Raw genomic sequence first — 15,059 nt, 5'->3', positions numbered from 1 at the left:
TAACTTGTTTTTAATGTAAAAGAAACCAAACGATTATTACATCAACTAAATTGAACAGTAATTCACATCTCATAACAAAATAAGCTGAGGCGACTACTTGCATTCGGTAACTTGATTTTAAAAAGGAATACCAGGGACATTTTTTGTTTTGCGGTCTATATCTCATCAAAAATGTCTAATGTTAGTAACTATTAAAGACACAATGGGGACAATTCTGTTCTAATGTAGTTTGACCATTGTAACTGCTGTGCAGACATTTTGATAAAATAGGGCCTCTAACTAATTACCTTAAATAAACTCACTATTAATGAAACCAGTTCAATACGCATTATTCTTATTCTTATCATTCTTTATGAGCGCAGCCAGTAACGGTAAAGTATCTAATTACTCATTTATTTAGTATTCCATAACTTAGTAACAGAGATGGTGAAACTGAAGTAGAGACATGGCAGAAATCCTACAATGAAGCGGGACAGTGAACTGTTCACCCATGAGAGGGCGATCAAGAAAAGAGAGTGAGCGGCCCAGTTGAGGGAGTTCACAGATGAAAAGATACAGAAAGACAGAAGCACAATAACAACAAGTAGGCTATATTTAGGTGTTTTTTGTAAATAACCGACGGTATCAAGAGGAAGTAAAGTCCCCTGGTTTGTCCCTTATACCCTAACTGCCATGAGACAACTCAAAATCAAGTTTCCAAAATCCGACACCGAGGTGGTCTTAACGCACCGGCAGATGACAGCGCTGACAAAGTGTGTTTCCCGCAGCGAGATGCTACAATACTAATTGTGGGCTTATCAAGTTGATTCGGCCACAACAGAACAAAGAAAAACAAACTTTCGCTCTCTCCAGAGGGGCAGGTCAGCCAAAAAGGCCAAACGGGCCGTTGCCTGGGCAACATTAGCCCGTAGATGTGCACGTCATGGTCACAGGCTCCTCCGACAGTGCAACACAATAAAACAGATACACAGAAAAAATAGTGCAAGTAAATACAAAAAAGAAAAATAGTAAAAAGTGAAATAGTGCAATAACATTCTATATACAAGTGATTGGAATATGATATATTTGACAAATAATTTCTAAGTAGCAGCCAGATGAATGTTATGGATGTTGTTTCAAAGTTCAGGTGTGTAATAGTCTTCTGGCCTGTGGGATGAAGCTGTCCCTGAGTCTGGTGGTTTTAGTCCTGATGCTGCAGTACCACCTGCCAGACGGCAGCAGACAGAACAGTTTGTGGNCAATGCGGTGTTAAGGAGTCGTTGTGGGTCACGCAAATTTCTGGTGAGATTCCCTGGTTTGGTCAAACCAACTACTACGCGGATTGGGTAGGACAAAGGGGCGCTTTCACACCGAGTACTGTTCCCAGTATACGTTACAATATAGTTCAGAAAATGTGCGTTCAGCACAAAAAGATCGGAACTAAAATGAGTTCACCAGAACCTTTTCACCCCAGTTTTCCGTCCCTGCTAGAGAGCAGGTACTGTTCTATGGGAGAAAAAGGTTTCGCCATTTCGATTTGCGGGCGGATTGCAAACCCGCCCGTAAAACTCCCAAAAGTTTTGTGAAGGCCGCCCCCCCCATTTTAAATTCCTTGCATAGCCCCATATTAAGGCATTAGCCCAACGACCAACGGCGGAGAGACTAACTTATGGCAACACAAAGAAAAAGCATGGAGCCGGGTGGAGAGAGGTGTTAAGCGTTTCTGGGCCATATACTCTGAGCAGTCCCCAACTCCGGGGATTCGGCCGCGGACTTCGGGTGGCAGTATCCGCCGCTGAAATTGTAAGCGGCTGCATAAACCAAAGCAGAAGAAGTGGACGTCAGCGGGCTTCTATTGACTAATCCTCCCTTAGGGACTTATTCCGCGGTGACGCGATCGGCTGTTCTGATGAAACAAGAGTTCTGAATGAACTACCAAGTACGGCAAAGTACTTGTTGTGGAAGGCTCGCTAAAAGGAGTCCGAGAAAGTTGCTCCATATGGAGTAATATGATGGCGCGTTTGACGTTACAAAAAGACTGTTTTTATACAGAGCTCAAACGGCTCCTTTTCCCTCTTGAATCCTGGCCCTTATGGTCTCGCTAACCACTTATAAATCCTGCTTTAACTTTTTTATTTGTAATTTTCATGCAAGGCTAAGCCTAAATTAGTAAAAAAAACCTGCAAAGTGCTCTTTAAGTAGAGGCAAAGTTGCTGAGGTACCGTATGGGTTGCCCCTAAATTAGTGTCCATCCAGGGTGCGTGCCAGTTGGGAAAATGGATGACGTGTACTATTTCGATGTCCTTTTTAAGAGGGAGAAAATTGGCTCATCCAGGGTTCCTTGGGCATGAGAAAACACAATGCAATGTAGGATGTACTCTATGCAAGCCTAGGAGTGCGCTATACTGCCTTATGTTCCTGAAGAGATGAGGTAGCTACCCTATCGGGTTGCCCTTAAATTCAAGAAAAACTGTAATTGGCATCAGATGGTGCCCTGGCAAGTTAGGAAAATGGAATAAAGGCGCCCATTGGGGCTGCCTTTCAGGTGATACACCCGATATAGTGGCCTCTAATGAGTGGATTTTGAGTTAAAAAAGATATACATATATATATCGGAGCTCCGCTATGGTGGAGAATTGGGATGAATGCGGCCATGGCGCACCAGGGAGAAGATGTCCATAATCTTGGCACACTTTGGTGCCTCTCGTGGGTAGGCTACATGAAATGCTCACTTGGCGCGCCTTCAGTTGAGAAAATGCTTGTTTGTTTTTCTTCGAGCGAACTGGTGTCTCAGGCAGGGAAGCACAGACATTTGGAGAGGCCTATGCTCTCAAACTGGAAAAAGGGCCTCCCCCGATAAAAAACAAAAGACCTTTTGAAAATTGTACCTTGTTTTTAATGTAAAAGAAACCAAACGATTATTACATCAACTAAATTGAACAGTAATTCACATCTCATAACAAAATAAGCTAAGGCGACTACTTGCATTTGGCAACTTGATTTTAAAAATGAAAACCAGGGACATTTTCTGTTTTGCGGTCCATATCTCATCAAAAATATATCTAATGTCAACTGTTAAAGACAAAATGAGGACAATTCTGTTCTAATGTAGTTTGACAAGACCAGTATAACTGCTATGCAGTCCAGACATACTGATAAAATAGGGCCTCTAACTAATTACCTTAAATAAACTCACTAATTAATGAAACCAGTTCAATACACATTATTCTTATTCTTAGCATTCTTTATGAGTGCAGTAACGGTAAGGTATCTAATTACTTATTTATTTAGTATTCCATAACTTAGTAACAGAGATGGTCAAACTAAAGTGGTAGAGACATGGCAGAAATCCTACAATGAAGCGGGACATTGAAATGTTCAACCATGAAAGGGCGATCAAGAAAAGAGAGTGAGCGGCCCCGTTGAGGGAGTTTACAGATGAAAAGACACAGAAAGACAGAAGCACAATAACATATAGGCTATATTTAGGTGGTTTTTTGTAAATAACCGACGGTATCAAGAGGAATTAAAGTCCCCTGGTTTGTCCCTTATACCCTAACTGCCATGAGACAACTCAAAATCAGGTTTCCAAAATCCGACACTGAGGTGGTCTTAACGCACCGGCAGATGACAGCGCTGACAAAGTGTGTTTCCCGCAGCAAGACGCTACAATACTAATTGTGGGCTTATCATGTTGATTCGGCCACAACAGAAAAAATAAAAATAAACTCTCACAAGTCAGCCAAGAAGGCCAAACGGGCCGTTGCCCAGGCAACATTAGCCCGTACCTGTGCACGTCCCTGACAAGGAGTGAATGTGATAAAAGCAGCTCCAATAAGCAACTGTTCAATTCTGCAGCATGAACTTATGAAGACATTCTTTTTTTGTATAGCTAGAGAGAAATGATCCACCCCGTCCCTCCATTATGTGAGGAAGTAAATTACCCAGCGCTCGGGGCTTTACCTATCCTAATGAATTGCTAGATTAATTAAATGAAACGTTTTTGAGGGAGACAGTCCAGAAGGCACAGAAAGTAATAAGAGCAAGGTATTATCTCAAATAAAAGTTTCACTTGATAGAATAGAATATAATCCTTTATTGTCATTAGATAGGTACAATGAGATGAGTAGGTTTAGTGTGTGGTAATGTTTTAACCTTCTATTTTAGAAATGGCCTTAATAACATTCATGTCGCCACACTAATTCACCCACAGTTTTATACCTGGTTTTACCAATGGACTATTTAGTTACATGTTTATTCACCATATTCTCCATGAGCATTAATTCATCAAATGTACTTACTTACCAATTGCCGGCTTCTCTTTTCAAAAACCAAGAGCAAGGCGTTGGATGACACCTTATTGACACCCTAGCTTGTGTTAATGTTTCTGTTCCTTACCCACAGCTGTTTGAGGCCATAATTGTATTCAGCTGTGATCTGCTGGCAAACACTAGTTTGATAGTTTTGGAAACGTTGATCAGCACAAAAGGCAGAAGTACGCAAAACCCTAAATATAGAATGTTTCTTGAAGCTTTGTGCTAGACTCACGTGTATATTTGTGTAAGTCAACTCCCAGCAGTCACAGAATGTCATATCGTGTGCCTTTGGCATCAATCAGATCCAGCCTGGATAACAGCGGGCCAATTTGTGGGAATGACAGGTGCCACCTTTCTGCAGGCAAAGGTTACTCTGACTTCAGCTTTCTCACACAAGCCCGTCTCCCAGGTTGCCACTGCAAATGAGTAGAAACCCAAGGTGAAGATCCTCCATGTCTGAGGTTGCTGAAAAATGTATAAGGCCATGAGGTGGCACGTATGTGTATTGCATTATTGATAAAGACAGCCGTCGCAGAGAACTGCAGCCCCCAGAGTCCTCTGGCCTGAAGGAAAGCATTTTTGCCCTTCTAACCCTTTTCTTCTGTTCCCTCTCCCTCTGCCCCTCCACTCCTTTTTGCTCTTTTTCTTCTGTCTCCACTGAGAGAAACCCTTTTAGGTATTTGAAACATATTAAACCCTTTACAAGTCTGTCAGAGCACAGTGTCATCCTGTTCCTCTGCTCGCGAGAGAGCTCTGCACAGCAGGCTCCCACTGGCTGAGGAGAGAAATAGTTAGTGGTAGAATAACATCTATCCTTTAGAATCTGTTTGATGCCACAACACAGACAAGCGGAAACTAAATACCCATTTGAACAATAACCCGAACGTATTTGCTTCTTCGATTTGACTCCTCTTCCCAGGATATGTCATGCTTTTATGGGGTCAGAGATTTCCTTTATGTGGAGCAGACGACACAAATAACTGCATATAACACAAAACAATATTAAGGTTGTGTGTTTTTTTGCATATTTAGCCGATCAAAGCCATGTTTTCATCATGATATATTCCATTAACCAGATCGGATATGATGTCAGATTGTGTTTTGGGAATTATTGGGCTCCTCCCAGGTAGACTCATTCAATTAGTGCTCATATGAAATAATGGACGAACAGGATAACCAGTAATGTCTAAAAAGGTCATTGCTTCTGCCAAGGATCATTATCTTTTGGCGGAGGGCTTTGCACTTTCTCCACAGAATCATAACGCTGAGAGCATCATTCATAGAGCAATCCAATATGTTGAAGGAGATAAGCTGTGAGTGCTGCCAGGCTGTTCCTGCTCTCAGAACGACAGGGTTCAAGTCAAAGTCATGAACCCCAATAAACCCCAGTGAGATTAATTAACAAACAAACCGGGATATGATAACACCACGAAGGCTTGCTTTCTCAAAAAGAACCCCATATTTATGTTATCAACAGCATTATGGCTCCATTGACCCGGTCTCTGCAGGACTGTAACGTGATAAGCGGCCATGAGCACCGACTGGAAATCAGTTGGGAATCTAAAAATGATGCTATTGATGTGTTTTCCTTTTTAAGTGTGGCTCTATGTAACCGAACACCTGTGTCCCAGCGCTCCAACAGTGAAGACTCATCAGATGCACTTTCCATGAAGGATTTAAAAAAAAAATTTTTTTAAATGATCCCTCCTGGCACCACTTGCAGAGTGGAAGAAGGATGCGAGTAAAATGTGTCCTCTTCTCCTCAAATCATAATTAAATTGTTAATGATACAAATAAATCTCCAGACCAAAAGCGATGAAGGTAATGGAGAAGTCTTATAGTTTTGTTTACTTCAGTTTTACAGCCCAGCGAGCCTGCAGCTATCCTCTTCAGCTCGCCAATGAAAAATAATGTGAGCATTTCAAATGAAATCTCCTTCATCTGCTATCAACAATACCTACGACTCAAACCTCATAGAGCAGATAGATCATAGCTTTATCTGGCTTTCTGTAATAATAGTATTTATCACACTTATATTAAGAAAAGGATTGGTCTCCTCTGATGACATGATCCCCATTTATCGCTCTGCCTGTATTCTTATTCCTGATGGATGTCCCTGGATTGAACCCTGTACATTCTGAGCTGTTTTCCACTTCAGCGTTATCTCTGTGCCGGCGTCTCTCTGTGCATCAGGGAGCGAACACATCTGCAGGCTTTACACATGTAATTATCAGATAAGTAAGAATGGACCTTCCTTACGTTTAAGGCGCCTAAAGCCCAGTTCTTGCTGCTGCCAGATAATGGACACATCCACAAATACGTGTGTTTATTTACACTTGTAATGTACTCACTATTTATGAAACCACATGATGATCAGGAACAGATACAAATACATATGGAGGAGAGGAGCATGGCATGAGAGGGACCTCATCAACACTCTTGACCACCGTGTTTGCACCTTATCTTATCCAAACAGAGATACGTGCATATTCTGTCTGTCAGAGCGATATTCCCACATCCTTGTTGGTAGAATGTATATTATCTCTTCTAGTTACCACCTTGTATGCACTTATCGTGCATATGCACATTCCTCACGAGAGTCCTGTTCCACACCGTCATTGACACATACAGAATGTGTCGTGCAGATAACACTAAGTGGTCCCATGAGTCAATGCGTCCGCAGCTCTCATGCCTACCTGATTTTCTTGGCTGCATGTCACAGCAAGATTTAGAGGAGGGGTTTCATTCTCCTCTCTTTCTTCTAGTGTAATTATCCTCCTTCTTGGCATTTATTTCGCATTTCAGCAACAGGCATTACATTTCAGAGTAAGGAAGTCACACATATGAAGTAGAATAAGTTGTTAAGTGGTGTGGAAAAAAAACTTTGTTGGCTATAATGCCAAATCACAGCGAGTGAGTCCACAGTATTTGAGCCTGCAGCGATCATCACTTGCTGGAAGCATTAGCTTCTGATTGAAAAAGCTATTTTGCTAATGTGTTTCTGTAAAGACAGATCATCAGAACAATATGTTTACAGCAGGATATAGGGACAATTATATCCTTGCTAAAGCTCACTGTTGCATCACTTAACTCCAAAAAAAGTAATTTTCTATTTTAAAGCAGGAGATTACTGGCAAGCTGTAAAATGTATCGATCCAAGGCCCCGAGAAATCCACAAGGAGCTTTTAATTTGCCGTGCATTTATTGCTGTAGCTTAAGTGATTTATCCTGGGGGTTCATTAGCTTTCTCTTTATGCTCTGCATGTGAAACCCAGCACCTTAAGCAACCTGGCTTTTAGTCTTCTCCCATGACAGCTCCAAAGTTATCAGAGGTAATCCAGCTTTCAGAACATTGTCACGTACTGTAGGGAGCGACTACTCTGGGAGTAAATGAGGAAGGAGCTGTCAAGGAAGGGCAATCTGCTGAGTCCCCATATATTCGGGCTCCTGACATACCTCTCTCCCTAAATTGGTTTTGAGCCATGCTACATGGCTCCAGGCACAGCAGTGATGGTCGGTTGGGCCACAACTTTGGTCCTGACTGAAATATCTCATCAGCTATCAAATGGATTGCATACTTGTGCCCATGTTTCCTAGAGGATGTATCCTTATGACTTCTGTAATCACCTCACTTTCCATGTAGCTCGTCAAAGTTATGTCCAAATGTCTACATGATGGATTAGAGTATTATTTGTTGAGACATTCATGGTTCCAAAGAATGGTTTTGTGATACCTTTACTTTTCTTTTTTCTGCACCACCTACAATAAAGATGTATATATTGTGTGTTTATGAAAACCTGGAAAATGATGGCATTCCCATTAGCTTTAGCTTACTTTGTGCTAACTAGCAAACGTTCCATGTTGTGCGGCCCATTGCATAATGTATTAACTCCCCCCCATGTGGTTCTGCCATGTACATTAGAATGATAAAGCACATGAACATGGCTTTTTTAGGCTCAGAGAAAGTTTTAGGTAAGAACAAATAAATTGAACTTGTCCTGTCAAAAGTTTTACATAAGTGGCATTGATATTGGTTTATGGGGAAAGTGCTTTTCGTAACGTAGGGTATTTTTAAGCTGCAGTTCTCGCTATTTTAATATAAACAAGATGCTGATATTAGCATTTTTCTCCAAACTGTATCAGAGCTGTCTGGTTCCTCCTTGGTTTGCACAAATAATTGGTTTTCATACCGGATTGAAGATGAAATCTGTAACTTAATGAAATATAATGTATAAAGCAGTCTCTTCGTCTTGTTTTGATATAATAAATAAATATGTTCTGTCCCTCCCTTTTGTTTTCTTCTGTCCCCAGGAGCAGCCAGGGCTTCATGCACATGAAGCTGTCACGGACGAAGGAGAGCAAGTACATCCTGGGCCAGAACAGCTGCCCGTTTGACAGCGTGCCTGAGATCATCTATTTCTACTCTAGCCGCAAGCTGCCCATCAAGGGTGCCGAACACATGTCCCTGCTGTACCCCGTAGCCATCAGGACACTATAGTGCTCCGGGTCACCGGCAGGCCCCTGCCGTACCCACCGGGCAACCCTGTGGCTCCACGCTTCCTGTCCCTCTGGACAGTGCCCAGAAGGCTCATGGGAATTCGAACAGTGACATCCCAAAACTGCTGATTCTAACTCACCTCACTAGCCGACGGATTCCAGACCTGTTCTGAAGGCCTACTGCATATTATCTTACACATGCTGTACAGACTCAAAGAGGCAGAAGGCTTTATTATTTTATTTTATTTTATTTATGACGGACACCCACTTCATCACATCACAGACTGACCACCTGATGAACATCATTTCACTGATTCTTCAGCTGATTTCCCTAAGCACTTATCACTCATAGAAAAAGAGAGGTACAACATTGTAACATGTGTCACTGGGGTGTACCTTTTCTCAGAAAATGTTTTATCTTAGGAGTGCACATCATAAGAATAGTGTATGCTCATTTGGTTAGGCTCTGTTGATTCTGTAATTGTTTGTAAGAGGACTTGAAGATTGTAAGAGCCGTGTAAGGGAAGCAACATTTATGAGGCCTGTTGAGGGATATTGTCCACATGGGCCTCATACAGCGGTCTGGATATTGAATACACTGGCCTTGTATGAATAGTGTGTCCCCAGCTGTGTGGAAATAACAGGCCTGTGAGCAGTGCACGCTGATCTCTCTATCTTGTCAAAGTACATGCTGTCTGCTATCCATCACCGAGGGGGTGTATCACACCAATGACGGTGTAAGTACCATGGTGGCGAGACAGGCAGGAGATCATGATGGATGGGTCAACTCATCTGACACAGTACAATGGGCCGAGGCTAGAGACCAGAGCCTGTCCAAATGGACCAAATTAGCCCGGCGACCCCTCCTTAGAATGGCTTTGCATCTGGAGAATGAAATATGCCTGCATTGTCTACCTCAGAAAATCAATTTCATTCGCCCATCTGCAGATCAATAGGTACAATGGGATTTCAGACATCGATCTGCTCTCCCTATGACATTCCCAATTCCCTTAAAATGACATCATCAGTTTATGGATATGTTTTTTAAATACAAGATTTCTTTTTAATGAAAATCTAAAGTAGATTTTTCAGATCAGCAATTGTATGTATAGTAGTCACTAATATGAAACTGTGTGATGTCAGTAACAGATGTTTGGTTAATGCCTTATAATGCATGGGTCGAATCAGTCCGCTAGATCAGCTGATTTCCAGTTCTGCTTTTAACGATTGTTCTGTGACTGTAATTTATTCTGGGGTAATTATTACTGATGTGTTAATCCTTTGTGATGGCCCGTCGGCCCCTTGGCCCTCATTGTTCTGTAACGATGTGATCGTGTTTTTTTGGGACTACTCCAGCCTCTTTACCTGTGGTGCTTTGCATTTTTGTTGTTCCAAATTCTGCTCAACGCACGTTTGCCTCAGTGGCCTGACTTTGGGAAACAAGTCACGGTGTCTCCTGACCAAGGGGATTGTCAAACCTCACATGAGAGACGATCGCATATTCTCCTCCGGACCAATCACAGCGCAGCCTGTTAGAACCAGAAAAAAAACATGCCTACCTTCAACTTTTCATGCTTCTTCTTTGCATTAAAATGGCTCAATCATCTACCCTTTACTACTAGATGTGCATACATGTGTGAATGTGATGAGTATGCATGTGTCCAACCCGTCCAACATGAAATGAAAAATGTTATGTATGCATATGAGAATGTGTGCGCATACTTTTTGAGTTCCAGTGTTTTTAATCCTGCTGGTACAAACTGGGAACAGCCCTTTCTTGAAGTCTTAGGTTGTCAGAACCGTATTTTTTCCTTATTGGAATCAAGAAACTAGAAGTCAGCCCAATGACTCGTTTTATTTGAATGGCCTCTTGTATTCTTTTACAACCACATTATATTTAAGCAACTCATAGGACTGTTATGTGGGCTGCTCTCTGATGAAATAATACTACTTCTGACTAATAACAACAACAAAAAGCTCAGTCTAAGCAGAGGGCCTAATGTTTGTAGCACTACACAGGAAACCCTTTTCAGTCTTATGAGTTTCACATTTCTGTGGTTTAATGAGCAAATCCCAGTTACAATGAAAATGACGGGGGGCTTTGGTCCAAGGTGAAGACACTATGAATAAGAAACAGACTTAAGCGAGCATGACCACTGTAAATACAAAGTCAATACTTATTGACACTGCTGTGTGCTATGCAACTTTAAACTGCTGTCATTGAAGGGAAATGTATTGGAGTGTGTGCCTCCACCAAATGTTTATGACAAATGTGATGGTACAAGATGTCCACCGGGAAGAGATTTATCAGCAGAATGTTTGATGTGTTGAAGAGAATAGTCGGCAGAAAGACGTTTATTTAGTTGGTGTAGTAAGTGAGCAGACATCAGATAGTAACCTCTGCAGCTTTATTAAGGAACGGTATGTTGTTGAAGTGGACCTATGTATTTTCTTGATAAAAGATATCCTAAGAAGAAATGCAAATGAAATAAACTATGTGTGATGTATCCTCTGTGTTCCCTGTTTAAGATAACAAAGGTTGAGAGTAGAGGCTCTTAAGTTACTGCTGCTGCTGCTGATGAAAATGACTCTACTAAAAGGAAAGAGCCTGTGTGTGACAGCCGCACTGCCCCGAGAGAGGCCTTAGCTATATGGAGAAAGGGAAATGGATGTAAGGAGGGGAGACAGAGGGGAGGGTGTTCTGACAGGGGGGGGATTTGCTGCAATCAGCAGACCCACTCTTCACATATGTCTATCATTAGAACCTGAAAGAGCCCTTCTCCTCCCTCAGAAGTGTCTTAAAGTGTGCTTGTGTGCATGCATAAAGAAGTGTGAGTGTGTGTGTGAGCAACCATCAGCCCCGTGTGTATCTTGTGTTTCACTTTACTGTGCTAAAGTGGCATGTATGAGTTTCCTTTGTGTACATGTCCGTGCCACGTATGTATGCACTACTATAACATATCTCTGTACAGTCCCTCATGGCCAAATGTATATACTGAATGTAATGTATGGGGACAAGAGGCATCAAGGTTCAAAATAAATAAAATTGGGTTTATGAGTTAATGTGTGATATAATGTCTGAGTTCTATTATTTTCAAACACATCATTACTAGTAAGAGAAAAGGCTGCTCCTGTATCACCATCACCACCAGTAACCATGGTGAAGCCCTTTGACACATAACGGAGAGCGACCATTGTTTGCACCAAGGACAGAGAGCTAGAGCTATTATCTAGCCAGTACTCCAGCACTTGTTGTCCTTTATTGATCCACTTTGTAGCCTCCCATTTATTTGTTTCACTCCGTTGTTCATCCCAGAAGCATTTGCTCGATGTGTTTCCGTCTGAAGCGCGCTGCAGTAGTCCATATTTCCTGCAGTAAAAGTAGGCTCCCTGCTGCGTCCAGGAATCTCTTCTCTGCCCTTTTGTTCAATAAAGAAAACGTTTATAGCAGCATTTTATGAATGCAGGCTATTTTTTTCCACACTGTAAATGTAATGAAGTGCAAAGCGTATATTATTCTTGGCTTTTGCAGAACGTAAGCTCCTGAAGTAACACATTGAGAGGATATCTCAACCCAGAGGAGACAGAAAAGTAGTGTTGATTTGTAATAGTAACACTTTATGTTATAGGTCTGTCAAATATGTCTACAAGAAATGTACTGGAATAACCCTGGGCTTGGATATTGATTATAGGAGAAATTAAACCAAATTATTTAAAATAACTTATTGTAAAAACTGAATACTTTTTCTTTTTGTATTATTGTGTGCTTGCCTGAAAACACATTTGGGCCATCTAGGTTGTGTAATCAATATTCTTTTAATGCAACATTGAAATACCAGCCTAAATAAAAGTTATGGATGCTTTGCAACATCAACAAAAATAATTTAGTTGGTGGGTTACATTTTTTATTTAATTTTTTTGTTTCAAAACCATATGATGTATTTTAAGTAGATGATTATATTCTGTGACTGACCATACTTTTGAGTCAGACACATCCCTACCAAGAACAACCGATCACACACTGGATGTTAGTGCTACATGTAAAGTAACCTGCATGCATTCAGGTCTATTGAAGGCAATTTTAACATTAAATTCCTTAATATTGTGCCTTGTCTTAGAGCTGTTGCATTGTAACAGCAGAGGGAGTTTTTACACACCACTTTCTGGTCATAAAACATCTGGCAGGCTTTCAGGAAGTGCACAGGGGGTTGATGTTAGGAAACATTGACCATTCACTGCATCTCAAGTAGTTTAATAGCAAGGCAATGAGAACTCTGTCATGTGGATGTGATGACAGTCTGCTGATACATTTGTCTGTGTGCAATAGCACACGTTTTATGATGTAAAAGTGAGTACAAATGAAACAAATAATTGCTCCATTTTTAATGTTTTTTTGTAGGCTTTTCTCTTGAAATGGCAGTGTACATCTTTCAAGAAATGACTGACACATGCTCATGCACTGAATGTCTTGTCTTTCTAATAGCTTCCTCTTTTGTACCTACAGTAAGTCAGTCCAGTCCACATCTCCTGACGAAGTGAAGTTGCTATTTTAAGTTTCTCACACCGGTTTGTTCATGATCTTTACCTCTGTTCTCCTCCAGAGAAGCTCCTTCAAGGGTTAAAGCACCTGGGATTAAATGCATCAAAGACCCTTTTATGGAGAAAAAGAGTGCTGAAAAAAGAAGAAGAATAAAAGCAAGGCTTGAAAGCAATGAATGGCCCACACGGGGATAGAAAGGCCTCGTGTCCATCCGAGGCGTATTTCCTATTCCGCTCACACCAGTCAGAAAGCAATCTCAGGTAACAGACCTTATGTTAATACCACATGAGTTGCCTCCTTTCAGAAAGACAAAAGCTCACTGAGGGCATTATGCCAACTTTCTCCTTCCCTGCTCCACTGGCACGCCGGAGGATTTCATCTGGAGAGAATAGTGTTGTCATTGTTCTGCTTGTCTGTGAAGGCTTGATTAGAGGAGCTTTTACACCACTTCTAAAGGCCTGGCTTTGATGCTTTCTATTGGCTTAACATATTGCCCATAATGAGCTGGTGCAGCACCTTGCTCATTACCTGGATCTCAGGTCACTGTGGGAGTGATTGGGCAGATTCGTGCCAGCTTCAAAGCCCCAGACTTTATTCATTATAAAGGCATATTTCCAGTTGTTTAAGCCATTTCCTGTTCCTGCTCAAAAGTGCTTTTTTCCACACATAGCCTACTGTACGTGTCATTATAATAACAGGTGTTAAAGAACACAAAGAGAAAGTCTCATAACATTGGAGAATAATGTTGTTCTTTACAGCTATTCAAATTCTCTGTGACAAAGCCCAATAAAGAGGGACTATATTTTTCTTCAAAAGATCAAGTTGTAGGTGCAGAGAAAGAGACATAAGAATATGTTTTAATATGAATTCCACTCCCTCTGAGGTTGCCAAAGTTAGTAGTTGACTTGCCTACAATGGGTGTCATACAGCACCATTTAAATAAGACAGATACAAACTTCTAAATAATTATCTCGTGTTGGATTTTCCAAAGAAAGATAGTAAATAGAAACTTTTTGAATAGCAAGGTTGTACACTGAAGAACAGCTTTTGAAAGAGTGTTGCAAACAATAGTAAACAGTTCATATAGAGCAGGGGTGTCAAACTCAATTTCATCATGGGCCACATTAGCATTATGTTTGCACTCAAAGGGCCGGTTGTAATTATATAAAATACATAATATATATGAAATAATGTATTATATTATATTATTGCCTCTGCATTGGATTTTTATTGGATACGGTAATAACTTCATAATTAACTACGTCTGAAAGCAGAAGTCTAGGGCAAATAATTGCAAGTCTCTTTAGTGCGCATGTCACAAAATGAGATGCATTGTGGGACATATAGTTTAAGGGCAACATGCTTCTGTAAGATAAGATAAGATAAAATGGACCTTTATTAATCCCTGTGGGGGAATTCAGTAGTTTAACAGCAACAGGGTAAGATTGAAAAACAGGACAGCACAGATTCACACAGATTAATAAAATTAAGGATAAATCAAAGATAAAAAAAAATGATAAATAACTATAAAATAAGAAATTAATTAAAATGAACATATATAGATATACTGTAAAGTAGCACGTAACCATATAAACATATTACATTCTTTGCAAGCTCTTGCGGGCCACATAAAATGAAGTCGAGGGCCGGATTCGGCCCCCGGGCCTTGAGTTTGACACCCCTGATATAGAGTATTGCAATTTTAGTTCTATGTTGACGTGAGGGTG

The 15,059-nt window shown here is 40.9% G+C and overlaps 1 protein-coding gene across 1 annotated transcript in view; it reads left to right on the top strand.

The window, feature by feature from the left end:
• The window catches only part of LOC104953671 (SH2 domain-containing adapter protein F), a 14,125-nt gene extending 2,239 nt beyond the window's left edge, over positions 1–11,886 (top strand). Inside the window, exon 3 of the mRNA XM_010780642.1 lies at positions 8,607–11,886. Coding sequence (XP_010778944.1) covers positions 8,607–8,793 — 187 coding nt within the window. The 3' untranslated portion in view covers positions 8,794–11,886. The remainder of the gene's footprint in view (positions 1–8,606) is intronic.
• Positions 11,887–15,059: the final 3,173 nt, after the last annotated feature.

Source organism: Notothenia coriiceps, unplaced genomic scaffold, assembly GCF_000735185.1.
Source record: "Notothenia coriiceps isolate Sejong01 unplaced genomic scaffold, NC01 NC01_scaffold00022089, whole genome shotgun sequence".
NCBI lineage: Eukaryota > Metazoa > Chordata > Actinopteri > Perciformes > Nototheniidae > Notothenia > Notothenia coriiceps.
Note: the sequence above shows the minus strand (reverse complement) of the source record. Positions and strands in the feature narration are given on the sequence as shown.